The following is a 12,824-nucleotide window of genomic DNA, read 5'->3' as shown; positions in this document are numbered from 1 at the left end:
TCCATTTTGTGTTTATAAAAAAAGACCATTTGGAGAAATAGCTGATCCTGTAATCCATGACAGAATCCTAATTTCCTTAGTTATCAGCATATGTTATTGCAAGACCATGAAAAATGGGCAGCAACCAACTTGTAGGTGTGGCTGACTGACTCATAAAATAAAGGGTAAAACGAAAGTGCCGCAAACGACAGGATGGCGACAGCTTTTTGTGAGTACAGCCTAAACACATTAAAATTAAGTATTAATGTCAGCTACAGCATCTTATTCCAGTGTTTGTTTGTTTGTTTGTTTGTTTGTTTGTTTGTTAGTTTTACAAAAGCTGTAGGCTATGTTACGACTGTTGTCTGTCTGTAAGTCAGTTTATGAAGTCATTTCCCTCTGTCAGTCTTTACAGCCTGTAAAAGACATTTGAGTTTGAATAGATTTTGATATCAGATACTACCACAGTAGAATCAGCCTTCTCAGATTTCACTTTTTAGGAGAAGTAAATGTTTTAAGTTGGCAGATTTAATGTTTTAAAAGTGGAGAGACCAGTTTATGTTGTCGTCATTTTTGCCATTTTATAGTTTCTGTTTCATTTTTATAAACTTTACAGCTGAGGGCCTACTTTGAGCTCGGACACTGTCCAAACCTGTAGCCTACACAGTTACCACTGTACACTAGAGTCTCTTGTTTTTACGGGGTTAAATTAAAGGTACGCAAATTATCCTGTTTATTTTTAGAATATATTTCTAACGTGCAGCACATGGTCCAAAGCAACATATTGCATGCTATTGAATTATCCAGCAGGGGGCAGTAGATAGAGATTATGTTTTATTTGGATTGTTGACCTACATGACAATCACAAATGTGTCATAAAATATTGTTTGTTTTTGTTTTTTTAAATCTTTTATTAAGCGAATTTCTCCTCAGACCATTACAGCAACACATCTGAAAGTAGTTCAACCTCACATGTAGTAGTTAACCAGCAACATTAATATTCATAGTTCAATAATTAAAAAAATCTCAGTTTAATGATATTAAAACATGATCTATTCAATAATAATATTACTTCAGTGCGATGTCATTAAACATAGTTAGAGACACAGTCGTAGATTGGCTATAAAAAAAACTGTGAAAAAAGTAAAATAATAAAATAAAAAAATAATAAAATAAAAATAGTAAATAACTGCCCTTGTACTTTAGGCCCTATAGTGGATATTCAGATTGTATGCAGGAATTCATTGAATGAAAAATATATCAAGTGTACATTAAGCAGTTAAGCACCTGTTTTTTTGTTTTGTACCCTTATTAGCTCTCTCAGAAGAGGAGAACCCCTCTGACAATGAGTTGGATTTCAGCGAGGAGTCTGACAGTGACGATAACACAGATGAAGAGTCTGAGCCTCAGGTTTGTTTCTTGATTCAGAATTTTAGAGCCTGGATCTATTCTCAGAAGTGAACTCCTTAAACCCAGTTGTTGTTGTTTTTTTTCATTTTCAACGACCGATAATTTACATTTTGATTTTCAAATTGGTGTCGTGCATAACTATTTATATGATTTATTTCACATTTCAGTTCAATAGGCGTGAGCCCTGCAAGTTCTACAACAGGGGGGGCTGTGCGGATGGTAAAAAGTGCCAATACTTGCACATGTGCAAATACGCCCTGAAAGGAAACTGTTGCTACGGCTCCAGATGTAAACTGAACCACCCCAGAGAGAGGAGGGCGTCCTCTGGAGCGAGAAACCGCTCAACATCTACAGGTGAGGACTAGAGAGGTTCAGCCTAACTCTTACAGTGTCCACGCTGTTCTTTATCAGTGGAGTTGGAGTTGTTCAGAGTGAGACAGAAACATTTTTTTTAAAATCAAAAAGGGGCTAAATCGTTCATTTATCTTCATTCATTTGTGCAGAACTGTTTGTGTTGTTTAGAGTTTAAGCTTTCTTGATGCAAACTTCAAACCTGTTGTTGTTGTTGTTTTTAACCAGGGCCTAAGCTTACTGACGGCCGGTTCTACCAGTGGCAGCTGAATGCTGGAAATCACTGGTTGGACATTAAAAATGATCACATTATCGAGGCGCAGTACTCTCTACCCCACACCAAAAGCATTAAACTCCACAACACACAATACAGGTAAAATATATATATTTTTAAATGGTGCTGAAATGTTTTCTGAGCGATGACGGATATGAATGGTTGATAACTTATCTTTCATGCTTTTCTCTATAGGGCAGTGAGTATAGATTTTAAAAGACTGAAGGTGTATGGAAAGGATCTGAGAGTGAGACGTCTGGATGATGGAAACACCGAGTGGATCTGGTTCTGCACCTTGGGTCGTAAGTGGAAGAAGTATGGAGACAAGGTACACAGACTTAGATATTTACCTGTTTGTAAAAACTATTCTCAAGTCTCATCTTTTAAATATATTCAGTGTCGCATCTAAAATGCAAAATGTGTTTTCAGGATTCAAAGGGAAACCCCGGTCCTGTGAAGAGCTCCGACATCGAGAATAAGTTCCAGAGTAACCCAACCGGCTCTTACGCATTCAACATTGGTGCTGAGACTTTTGAGATCAAATTTAAAGGTGAAGTACACACTCGAAAAAAAAAAATCTCCAGACTGCCAAATCCCACCTCTAGGCTACAACATTGTAAGTGATACTTTCTTTTTGTTGTTTTGCTAGACATGCGACAGGTGGGTCAAAATGGAAAGAGGAAAGTTACTCGCCGACCGCTGTATCGACACAACCAAGTGGCTGCAGCAGTGTGAGTTTAGATTTTGTTTTCTGCTTGGGCGTGAAAAGTAAAAATCCCACACACTACTCTAAGTGTCACCAATTTATTAGAAAAATCACAACGTTTCAATCCCTCTGAACCCTGGTCAAGTGGGTATTCTGCTTGGGCAAAATTAACAAAATTCTGTCAATTTTTCTTTAATCACAGATATGAATAAAGGAATGGGTTGATAGGCCGTATTCCGGACGGTGTTTCAGAAAAAACAGGAAGATATCCCTGTGAAGTAGATGAATATTTTTAAATGATTCAATTCAGCAAACTATTCTTCAATCTGTAAAATTAAAAGAAAAAAAAAATACATTTACCACTTTATAGGAATAAATGTACCAGGCTACTTTTAAACTGCCTCGTGGACGCCCAAGCTAACTACAAGCAGAAAAAGGAGAAAACAGCCCGAGGGTCCAACGGACCAACCGGGCCGGACAACACATCAGTGAGCAGCCCTGAAAAGACAAAGGACCAAAGGATCCTGAGAGAATGCAGCTGTGGGTGGTCCAAAGTAACAACTTACCTGGGACTGCGTGTCCACCAGGGGAAGGCAAAGTGTGGCGGCAACGATCAGCTGTAAGTTTAGATCTTGATTTCTGCGTGGGAAAAATAAACAGTCTGATTTAACTTTCATCATAGAAACTGTACCAGTTTGATAGGCTGCATTCCAGTCGGTGTCTCAGAGAAAAAGGAAACATTCCCTGCAAGGTAGATGAACAATTGACCTCAAGCTTACACTGCAGCAGGTCGGACAACGAGGCATCACAGCAACAGGCGGAACACCAAGGTAGTATGAGCCCAACATGGCGGCTGACGTGGGAGAGAAAGACCTTCCTTCCTTCCTTAGCAGGTCTTTTAGCAGAACAGCCCACAGCACGAGATCCAAAACACATCTTCAAAGGAGCTTCTGAACTTGGGAGGCTGTAACCAACATCACATGGGTCCATATATGGAGGATGGCCGGAAAGGAGGAGAGCCCTCGAAGATCTTGCAGAGGAGGCAGAGCAAGGGAGCTCCGAAGGAAGGAAGGAAGGAAGGAAGGAAGGAAGGAAGGAAGGAAGGACGAGATGTGGGGAACGGGATCTAAGGGCATGCTGCAGGGACCCTCCAGATGTTCCAGGATTAAAGGAGGGGAAACATCAGAGTGGCTCCCAGCTCCAATTGATTTTTGTTTTCTGTGATGATTCATCTCAACCTAACCACACCATTTCCCCAGCTATGTGTTTCCAAGAACAACAACTTAGCATTAGTACTAAAGCCCTTACCACAGAGGGCAAAGTCACATTTGATAACAGATTGTACTGAGAGAACACTTTGTGGTGACCATTTGAAAACAAACCCTATATTTCCCAAAGCAGTCAACCTCTGAGATGTGAGTTGTGGAACTATTTCCGGACGCGTGCAACCTGGCTTTGCAACAAACAAATGTCTGATACTCTTTTCCAATGGACAGCATAGGTCAAGACTCCACCTGGTGTTCAGTGTCGGAATATATATATGTATATGTATATATACTCAAATACAAATTCAGTGTTCTGTTAAGTTTCTTGCAAGGATCAAATAAAACAAGCATGTTGGCTCCTACACACTTGATCAAAGGACTTGTGTAGAGCTCGTTCAACCCCTACTTTTATTTAACAAACAACATGTATGTGCTTTGTAAGGTGACCTTGAGTTATTAGTAAATTAGCTTAAGATATTGTGACCTTGTTTAAATGTATAAATGTTCCTTTAAAAGTTGTATTTTTACATGAATCTGGTGTTGTTTTCACAGAGTTTTTCTCCAGAACATTGCTGTGAGCACCAATCCACAATGGCAGTTTGAGGGAAGCAGTGGAGCATGGTACATTTTCAAACACAGGGTAAGTGGAGGTAATATTTGCTTTTCTTTGAATGTTAGTGTGAAGGAGAAACGATGATATTTAGATGTTCCTTATGTCAGCAGAGGGGCACTTCAACTGAGTGCTCAGTATCCAGCGATGACATTGAGAGGAAGTACCAGCAGGACCCCACCGGCAGCATGCGCTTCAATGTGAACGCTCACTCCTACGAGCTGGACTTCCAAGGTCGAGTCATGTTTTAAATACTGTGATAAGAGTCACTCTATATGTCACTGGAGCAATTTGTCCTGAAAACAGTTTCTTGAAAGGGTCCAGTTCTGCTGTAGGCCTATATTTAAGAAACATAGATACTGCAAATGTGTATTTATGAGTTAAGCAAATACTGATACCTAAAGGATTTTCTGTTGAGTGAGGAGGTTGATTTGATTCTTTAATTAAAAAGCTGTTTTTTTTTTAGTTTGCTGTGTTTATGGCACGCTAAGCTTACTAGCTCCTGGCTATAAATTTAGTGTAAAGGTAATACATTTGTTGTGATTTTGTTCAAATGAATTTCATTTTTTCCTTATATGCTGAACTATTTCTTAATGAATTGATTAATGGGAGGTGCACCACTTAAACAATGTCTTGACTTTAACCTATTGTGCAATATTATATAGAATTTCCCATGAAACAGACCCTGTACAATAAAGCTTCATTATATAGAAGAATCAAAGCTGTCTTATATTTGCACTTTCTGAAACAAGTTATTCATTTATATTTTTGTTTATTTCTTTTTTTTTTCTCCCCCTCAGCAATGACCCAAACCAGCCTCCAGAACAGAAGTTCACGCAACATCAGACGTGTGCTTGTATGAGCGTGAAGGAAGATTTTGTGGACCTCAGGGAGAAAGTCTACATCCGTTTTAAAAAAAACAAGATTTTGACACTATCACTCAAAACTAAAATGAATCTATCTTTGTTGTTTGGGGCGTATTGTTTTTATTGTTTACGTGTTACATGTTAACCTCTTCAAACAGAGTATAATACTGTCTTTACATAAGGAAGTAATTTTGCACAAGGATGACGGATACTGAAGCCTTATGAATTTTATTCAGCTGCCAATTGTGTTTAGCCAAAAGGGCTGTGAAGTGTGCACACTTGAAAACTCAAAGCTGCCTTACAAACTGTCACTCAGGTTGTGTTCTGTGCCAAACTGTTCTTCCCGTTCATTGCCTTACCAAAGGGATCGGTTACATTTGTTGGGCTGTGCGATGAAACAAAAGAATAAGCACACCTGAAAACATTAGACGACAAATCTGATGTTTCATCTATGCAGTATGATATGTATCAACCATAGGTATCAACACACTCTTCTGCAGAACAAATGAAACTGCCACCAGATTGAATGCAAATGTTTGCCCCTTTCTGAACAGCATTATACTGCCTCTGAACACTCTCAATCTCTATGGCAGTGGGTTACATGATTCTCCAGAAAAGGCTTTTATTGTTGACTTTGATTACAGGTCTGCCATCCTTCTTTAATGTCCATTATTGTTTCCTAGGTCTTAAGATTTACTCTGCCTTCTTACTATTAATTATAACAAACCAACGTGCTCTGTATTGCACTGAAGCTTGAAATAAAATGAAATATAAAAAAATTGGAAATGGTTTTTTGTTGCATGTGAGCTTGGTTATTTGAAGAAGTCGAAGGATTTATTCATTGCAATTTGTTTGAGTATTTTTGGAAAATTAACTTTGGAATGAAAACTGGAAAAAAGGAAACATTTTTCATTGCTGGACAGATATATTTAATATAAAGAGAAAGTAAAATGTACTGTCAATCAGAGTCAGAATCAGATTTATTGGCCAGGTATGCTTAAACACACACAAGGAATTTAATGTGAACTGTGCTCTCTTATGTACAGGTACAACATTAAATATAAACAATAAACATGATAAGAAAAGACTAATATTTACATGACTAAACATGAAACAGTGCAGTGGTGAATAGTGCAAAAGTGATAATAAGTCAAATGCAGTTATGTGACAGATGGGTCAATTAAGATGTCAATTACAGTATTTCCATAAATAAGTGTGCGTAGATTGATCATTTAAATTAAATAATATATATATACATATATTTATATTCACAGTGACGGTTGGTTTAGAATTGAGACTTTTAACAAATAAAATGACACTGTTTTTGCCACTCAGCTGATTGCAGTGTTAATCGACATTGATGTTCTTTACCCATTACTATCCCTCTGTATGGAAAGCCGATTGAAGATTTAATAGATGTCTAGTACTAGTGAAGTCTTTGGCCGCACTAGTTTACTAGTAGAACGTTGAAAGACTTACTAGTAAACTAGTAGAAGGCAAAAAGTCCTACATGTTAACTAGTAAGGTGCAAAATATCTACTAGTTAACTAGTACAAAAAATTGTGTGTCTACTAGTTAACTAGTGCACCTAAACATGTTTACTAGTTAACTAGTAAGAGCCAAAATATCCACTAGTAAGCTAGAAAGGCATATATATGGACCATACTAGCTAACTAGTTAGGATAACAAGTTTTTACAAGTTAACTAGTAAGAGCAGAAAGGTCCACTAGTTGTACTAGAGATGGCTTTATTAGTCTTAATAGTTAACTAGTAAACATTTTGAACCTCACTAGTTTATAAGTAAGGTGAAAAAGAGTCAAACTAGTTTAACTAGTGGACATTTTTGCTCTAATTAGTTAACTAGTAAACATTTTTAGGCTCACTAGTTAACTAGTAGACACAAAATATATCTTACTAGTTAACTAGTAGACACACAATTTTTTGTACTAGTTAACTAGTAGATATTTTTGCACCTTACTAGTTAACATGTAGGACTTTTTGCCTTCTACTAGTTTACTAGTAAGTTTTTCAACGCTCTACTAGTAAACTAGTGCGGCCAAAGACTTCACTAGTACAGGAAACTGAGCTTTGATATCAAGGATTTCTAATATATGTTCAATTGGCTTTCCATACACAATGTAACTGGTAACTTGATGGGAAGTGAAGTGAGCCCTCTGAAAGAGAAACGAAAGTGAAGGACTGTTTATGACGTGACCTGTAAACCGTCACTTTTATTAGCATGTGTCGAGTTGAATTTAATGAAACTTCATCGTGTATATTGAAATGAGAAGTGGTTTTTCACTCGTTTAGGGTCTTATTTATCTTTTTTATTGTCGTCACCAGCTGCATCGTGTTTTCCATGGCGAGTATTTTTTCGTCCTATCGCGGATCCACCTCAGACAGTAAGAATCTTTCTACCATGTGTGTGTAGTTTGGTGATTTTGGTGTAGTTAGTTTTGGAGTGTGAAGGGCTGAAGGCCGGGTGTGGTGGGTCTGCACAGTTAATTATTCATACAGGGATTGAGTTAAAGCCTTTGTGACTGTCGTGTTTTTTTAAATTTTGAAATCATTTCAAGTTTTAAGCAGCTATTTCTTAAAAATGCAGGCCTATAAATGAAGCTGACGTGACCTATGTTATGCCACAAAGTCAGACTTTAGCTTCCCGTTTGTTCCCTTTGTCACGTTTTACGATCTAAAAGCTCCTGAGAAGTTTTTAAATGGTTATCAAACAGACTGAAAGTAACAATAGAGACTCTTTACGACCTACAAAAGCAGACAACATTGACTATTTAAATAGTTATTTGTTTAATGGGTAGGTGTCATATGACCACAGACCAGGAAGTGCATCTGTTTACACCGTGGAGGAAGTACATTTCAAAAGTGCTACATTTGAAATGTACTTATTAACATTTCTGAAGTATAATTTTTAACTGAGTGAAACTAAATGTAATCAGAAAATTTGGAGAATTTTTGCTTATCTGTACCAATTATAAGTTGGACTACTTCAACTAAGAAATAGAATCATTTAAGATTAATGTCAGACAATTAGTATAATCCACTGTTTGGTTTGTCATATATCATGACATTATCCCAGAGCTAAATCTGACCTCTTCACAATTTGTTTTGTCCCAACTAATTTTCCTCAAAATAATATCTACATGGCTTTAAAATCATTTAAAGACGAGCATAAAATACTCTATTTCCAGAATGCTGAAATCATTTTTGCTTCAACCAAAGTGTGTATTTTTCTGTCAATGGACATATAAGTTTACTGACTCCTCACATTTATTTATATATTTTTTTTTAATGTTTGGTTTACGACAGTGTTGTCATGCCAATTAACTCAATCTGTCAAATAACTGAAATGAAAAAGTAAAATATTATACCCTTAAATGTTGATAAGTAGAAGCTAAAAATTGTATAAAAAGAAAATAATCTGGTAAAATTGGTATTTAAGTCCATTTAAAGTTGATTAAATCCCAAATTTGCTCAGCCTGGATTTATTGTTATTAAACATATATTCATACATTTTTTGTATTTTACAGCCAATGAGAAACAATTTGAGTGGCAGCTGTTAGTTGGACAGCAGTGGCTGCCGATTGATAACGACCATGTGATCGAGACGCACTACTGCCACCCTGGAGCTCAAGGAATCACCATCAACACCATCCAAGGGTCAGCGATGGGAATTATCTTCTCTTCATCTATAAGCATTTTTAGATTTTTAGATTATTAAAGGGAACGCAGCCGACATTTGGATGACTCAGTTTCTACGTGTCTCCACAGGAAGGTGTTCATAGACTTTGATAAGTTCCAGACTATGAATGCCGCTCTGCAGGTGCAGAGGCTGAGCTTCTTGTCCCAGGGTGAGGCCGAGGATGTCGGCTGGTACTTTAGAGATGACCAGCTGTGGCGTGAATATGGATCACAGGTGAGGGAACATCTCAAGTGTCAACCGCGTTTAACTTGAATGGTTTCAGCAGTCTCAAGGTTTTTTTTTGTTTTGTTTTCCCCCCTCCTCTTCCTCAGAGCTCCAGCAGGATCGCCTCCTCCATCAGCAGCAGAGACATCGAGCACCAGTTCACTCTGGACCGTCAGGGAACGTTCAGCTTCACCGTGGGATCAACCAGCTACGCACTCGACTTCACCAGTAGGGAATCCTTCTATCATTCTGTAGTGTGAGCTTGTAAATTACAATAAAATATCTTACTGGAGCTTAACTTAACTTACTGTATTTTCTCGACAGCCATGAAACAAAGAAACTGCACAACAGGAATGCACAGGAACGTCCGCAGGCGTCCAAAATTCACCTGTAACACAGGACGGTAAATATCAGTGGAATTTCCTTTCCTGAATTCCTGGGAGTATTCTTGTCCTAAGTGTGACTACAAACCCCTTGATTGGCTGGATTCACAGTGATGTTTATCACTTTTATACAGCATTAGCTCTACTCCCGTCTTCCCAACCGCCTCCTCTAAGCCAACTAATGGACGCTACAAGTGGGAGTATATGGGAGAAGAGGGGGAGTGGGTTGAATACCAAGCACATGTAAGTAGTGCATGAAGCGTTTCAGGCAATTTTAGCAGAAGCTTCAAATGAAAGCGTAGAAAATGTAATACGTAAAATAGTACTTATTAGCACGGTTACCTATAACTTTCATCTTTAATATTTTCCTGTTACATGACAAAGAGCGAGCAGTGGCATCCATCCTTTGCGTTCCTCTTTTCAGTGGACTAACTTGAGATTTGTGTTCAGATTTGTGCATTCGACAGTGCTGCGGTCGAGGCACAATACCAGCTGAATCCACAGAGCCAGCTACAATTCAGGATCGACAGCTACTCGTACACGCTGGACTTGTCAAGTAACACACAGCTTATCGCATGGACAAGACAATGGATCATTTTTGCTTTTTGTTGAGGACAGATGTTTAAACTGCCTCTTTTTTTTTTTTTTTTTCATTATTTAATTAAAGGTATGTGTCAAGTTGATAACAACATCGGGACGAGAAGAGCAGTGAGGAGGACCGCTGATAATGGGAGTCGTCAAAACAGAAGGTCAGGAGAAACATTTCAGCACAAATCGACAAATCAAACTACGTAAATCGAACAACCTCATTGAAATGATGTCAAATGTAAGGAATTTGACCCTCGATTAACACTTTAATTATTTTGGAGCCCCATGTACAGAGGCTGTGGTCCTCAAAGCGTGCCGCCCAGGTTCAACTCAGGCCTTTACCGCATGTCATTCTCAGTCCCCATTTTCCAAACTCTATCCACTGTCCTGTCTCTACAAACAAGGCGTAAAAAGCCCCAAAGCAAATGAATGATGGGTTCTTAAAACATCTTAATGTTAAGAACCCTGAGATCAGCTCTCTTTATTTGTTTGCTAAAGGAAATGTTTCAACCCAATCCTTTTCTTCTTCGTCTTTCAGTTCAGGCACACCGCCCCAATGGCAGTTCCTCGACATCGATGGAAAATGGAAAGAATACAGTAAAGTAAGGCACACCCTTTTGTTACAAGTAAACATCAATATGTTGACCAGTAAACACTGTTAACTCTTCAGCCATGCTATGAGGCTGCACCCAGCCACAGTGTTTCTTAGGTCAGTGTTAAATTTAGCATGCTAATATGCACACCGTGACGATACTAATACGGTGATGATTTGCAGGTTTAATGTTTATCTTCCAAGTGTTTGCCACCTAAGTTGAGCGTATTAGCACACTAACATATGCTACGAAGCACCTAGCAGGAGTACAGCTTGGTGGTGTCATCCCTGTGTTTCCAGGGTGATGTGTTTTTTTTTTAAAATAATTAACAGATCGATGATTTAAAATGTATTTTAAATGGTATGTTTAATGAGTGTGGAAGAAAACAGCCAAGCCTGCAAATTTGATGACATAGGTTTAAGAAGGTAAACATGGTTAGGCTATACTCTACATGGTTGATTCCAACGTATTAACCAAGGGGGAAAAAAACACTGAGGGACGTGTAACAGCGTTTGAGAGCTCTCCTTAATGTTTTTGTTTAAGCTGGAAAACATAGGACTCTAGCAGTATAAAGCCAGGCAATCTAGATTTTCTACCCCAAAAATACTATTCTGAAGTCCAAGAGAGTCGAGCTACACATGATTCTGTGGTATAATGTTTGTTGTTGCTCTCTGTGATGTAGAATAAGAGCAGCATTTCAAGTCAGGACATCGAGCTCGTGTACCAACAAAACCCGACGGGCATCATCACATTTACCACCAATCTATTTAGCTATGAGCTGAACTTCTCAGGTGAGCTGGTCAAAGTCATATCTATTCTAATTCATGTTGAAAGATTTTCCGTTATTTTGTCTTTTAGCAGTCCAGATTCTTTTGAAATCTTTTTTTCTTTGCAGCTATGACTCAGAGAAACTTGTCCACAAACACCACCAGATCAGTACAAAGACTCAACCAGTGACCGTGGACAACCACACATTCAGAGCTTCCGGGGTTAACATGTTGTCCATCCTAACAATAACATCACTGCCTGCTGCAGGTTGTCTCTTAGATGGAAACACATTCTTCACGCACTGTTTTCACATGGTGCCTTGCTGATTGCAGTGCGTTTCAGCTGTTTGTTTTTGGAAGTCTTAAATATGCTGCCATGCAATGTTGTTCTGGTTAGGCTCCGAGCTCGGGTTGAGTAGTATGAGTTTAATTAAAGTTGGGTTAAGTTTTAAGAGGCACTCAGCGAAATAGCAAATCAGATGTGTTTACATGTCTTTTGTAATGTTTATGATATCACTGTTTAATGTTTATTTATTTTTTAAGTTGTTTGAACTACCAGAATTAGCAATTCAAAATCTGATACATTGCCTCGAGTCATGTCACCTGAGTCTGTGTTGTTAAGTGCAAAGCACATCTGTGCTTGGAGCTAATAGTTTGACGCCATCAGTCGCTGCTAGCAAAAACATAATAATGTTAAACTTGCCTCAGACTGTCAGCAGTCAAGTTGCATGGTGGGTGATGTAGGCCCTAAAATTTGATGAACGGACCAAGAAAAATGAGGTTATCTTTGTTTGAGCTGCAATAATTTAGATATTTGTTCACAACTGTGGATCATGAATCTTACTGTTAGATTTGTGCAATAAATAAATATAAAAGAAATGCCTCAATGAAGGGGGAATCATAAAACCTTTACCCAGGATTCATGTTACTTTTTTGTTGTTTATATATCAGTGCAATAATGAATGTTTAAATGATTATCTTAAGACAAGATACCTCTAACCTTCAACAAAAAATATAAGTTTACTTTGATTTGCCATACAATGCCGCCTACTGCCATGTGAAGCACTGATTAAACATTAAAGTGACTTGATGAACTTTCCTTGTGTTGAT

The 12,824-nt window shown here is 38.1% G+C and overlaps 2 protein-coding genes across 5 annotated transcripts; both read left to right on the top strand.

Moving 5' to 3' along the window:
• Positions 1 to 152: 152 nt before the first annotated feature.
• Positions 153 to 5,518, top strand: si:ch211-244b2.4 (uncharacterized protein LOC541512 homolog). 4 transcript variants are annotated; one of them, XM_061029804.1, is made up of 11 exons: positions 153 to 208; positions 1,295 to 1,389; positions 1,557 to 1,743; positions 1,969 to 2,113; positions 2,210 to 2,342; positions 2,444 to 2,564; positions 2,664 to 2,745; positions 3,091 to 3,339; positions 4,538 to 4,625; positions 4,709 to 4,829; positions 5,396 to 5,518. In XM_061029804.1, the coding sequence occupies exons 1-11, from the start codon at positions 193 to 195 to the stop codon at positions 5,455 to 5,457; spliced, it is 1,299 nt and encodes a 432-aa protein (XP_060885787.1). In that variant the 5' UTR covers positions 153 to 192; the 3' UTR covers positions 5,458 to 5,518. The 4 variants fall into 4 exon arrangements, with proteins under 4 accessions (XP_060885787.1, XP_060885786.1, XP_060885789.1 ...); XM_061029803.1 differs by having other exon boundaries at positions 4,706 to 4,829; XM_061029806.1 differs by lacking the exon at positions 3,091 to 3,339.
• Positions 5,519 to 7,635: 2,117 nt separating this feature from the next.
• Positions 7,636 to 12,809, top strand: si:ch211-244b2.3 (uncharacterized protein LOC557230 homolog). Its single transcript, XM_061029810.1, has 11 exons — positions 7,636 to 7,863; positions 9,007 to 9,136; positions 9,248 to 9,392; positions 9,491 to 9,611; positions 9,708 to 9,786; positions 9,901 to 10,009; positions 10,217 to 10,322; positions 10,434 to 10,515; positions 10,893 to 10,956; positions 11,630 to 11,738; positions 11,843 to 12,809. The coding sequence occupies exons 1-11, from the start codon at positions 7,821 to 7,823 to the stop codon at positions 11,902 to 11,904; spliced, it is 1,050 nt and encodes a 349-aa protein (XP_060885793.1). The 5' UTR covers positions 7,636 to 7,820; the 3' UTR covers positions 11,905 to 12,809.
• Positions 12,810 to 12,824: the final 15 nt, after the last annotated feature.

Source organism: Labrus mixtus, chromosome 22 (assembly GCF_963584025.1).
Source record: "Labrus mixtus chromosome 22, fLabMix1.1, whole genome shotgun sequence".
Classification (NCBI taxonomy): domain Eukaryota; kingdom Metazoa; phylum Chordata; class Actinopteri; order Labriformes; family Labridae; genus Labrus; species Labrus mixtus.
Note: the sequence above shows the minus strand (reverse complement) of the source record. Positions and strands in the feature narration are given on the sequence as shown.

Coding starts and splice junctions, on each gene's coding strand:
- si:ch211-244b2.4 (XM_061029803.1), top strand. Junction 1,744..1,968: donor AAACCGCTCAACATCTACAG/GTGAGGACTAGA, acceptor GTTTTTAACCAG/GGCCTAAGCTTACTGACGGC. Junction 3,340..4,537: donor TGTGGCGGCAACGATCAGCT/GTAAGTTTAGAT, acceptor TTGTTTTCACAG/AGTTTTTCTCCAGAACATTG.
- si:ch211-244b2.3 (XM_061029810.1), top strand. CDS start 7,821: ATGGCGAGTATTTTTTCGTCCTATCGCGGATCCACCTCAGACA. Junction 9,137..9,247: donor ACCATCAACACCATCCAAGG/GTCAGCGATGGG, acceptor GTGTCTCCACAG/GAAGGTGTTCATAGACTTTG. Junction 11,739..11,842: donor CTATGAGCTGAACTTCTCAG/GTGAGCTGGTCA, acceptor TTTTCTTTGCAG/CTATGACTCAGAGAAACTTG.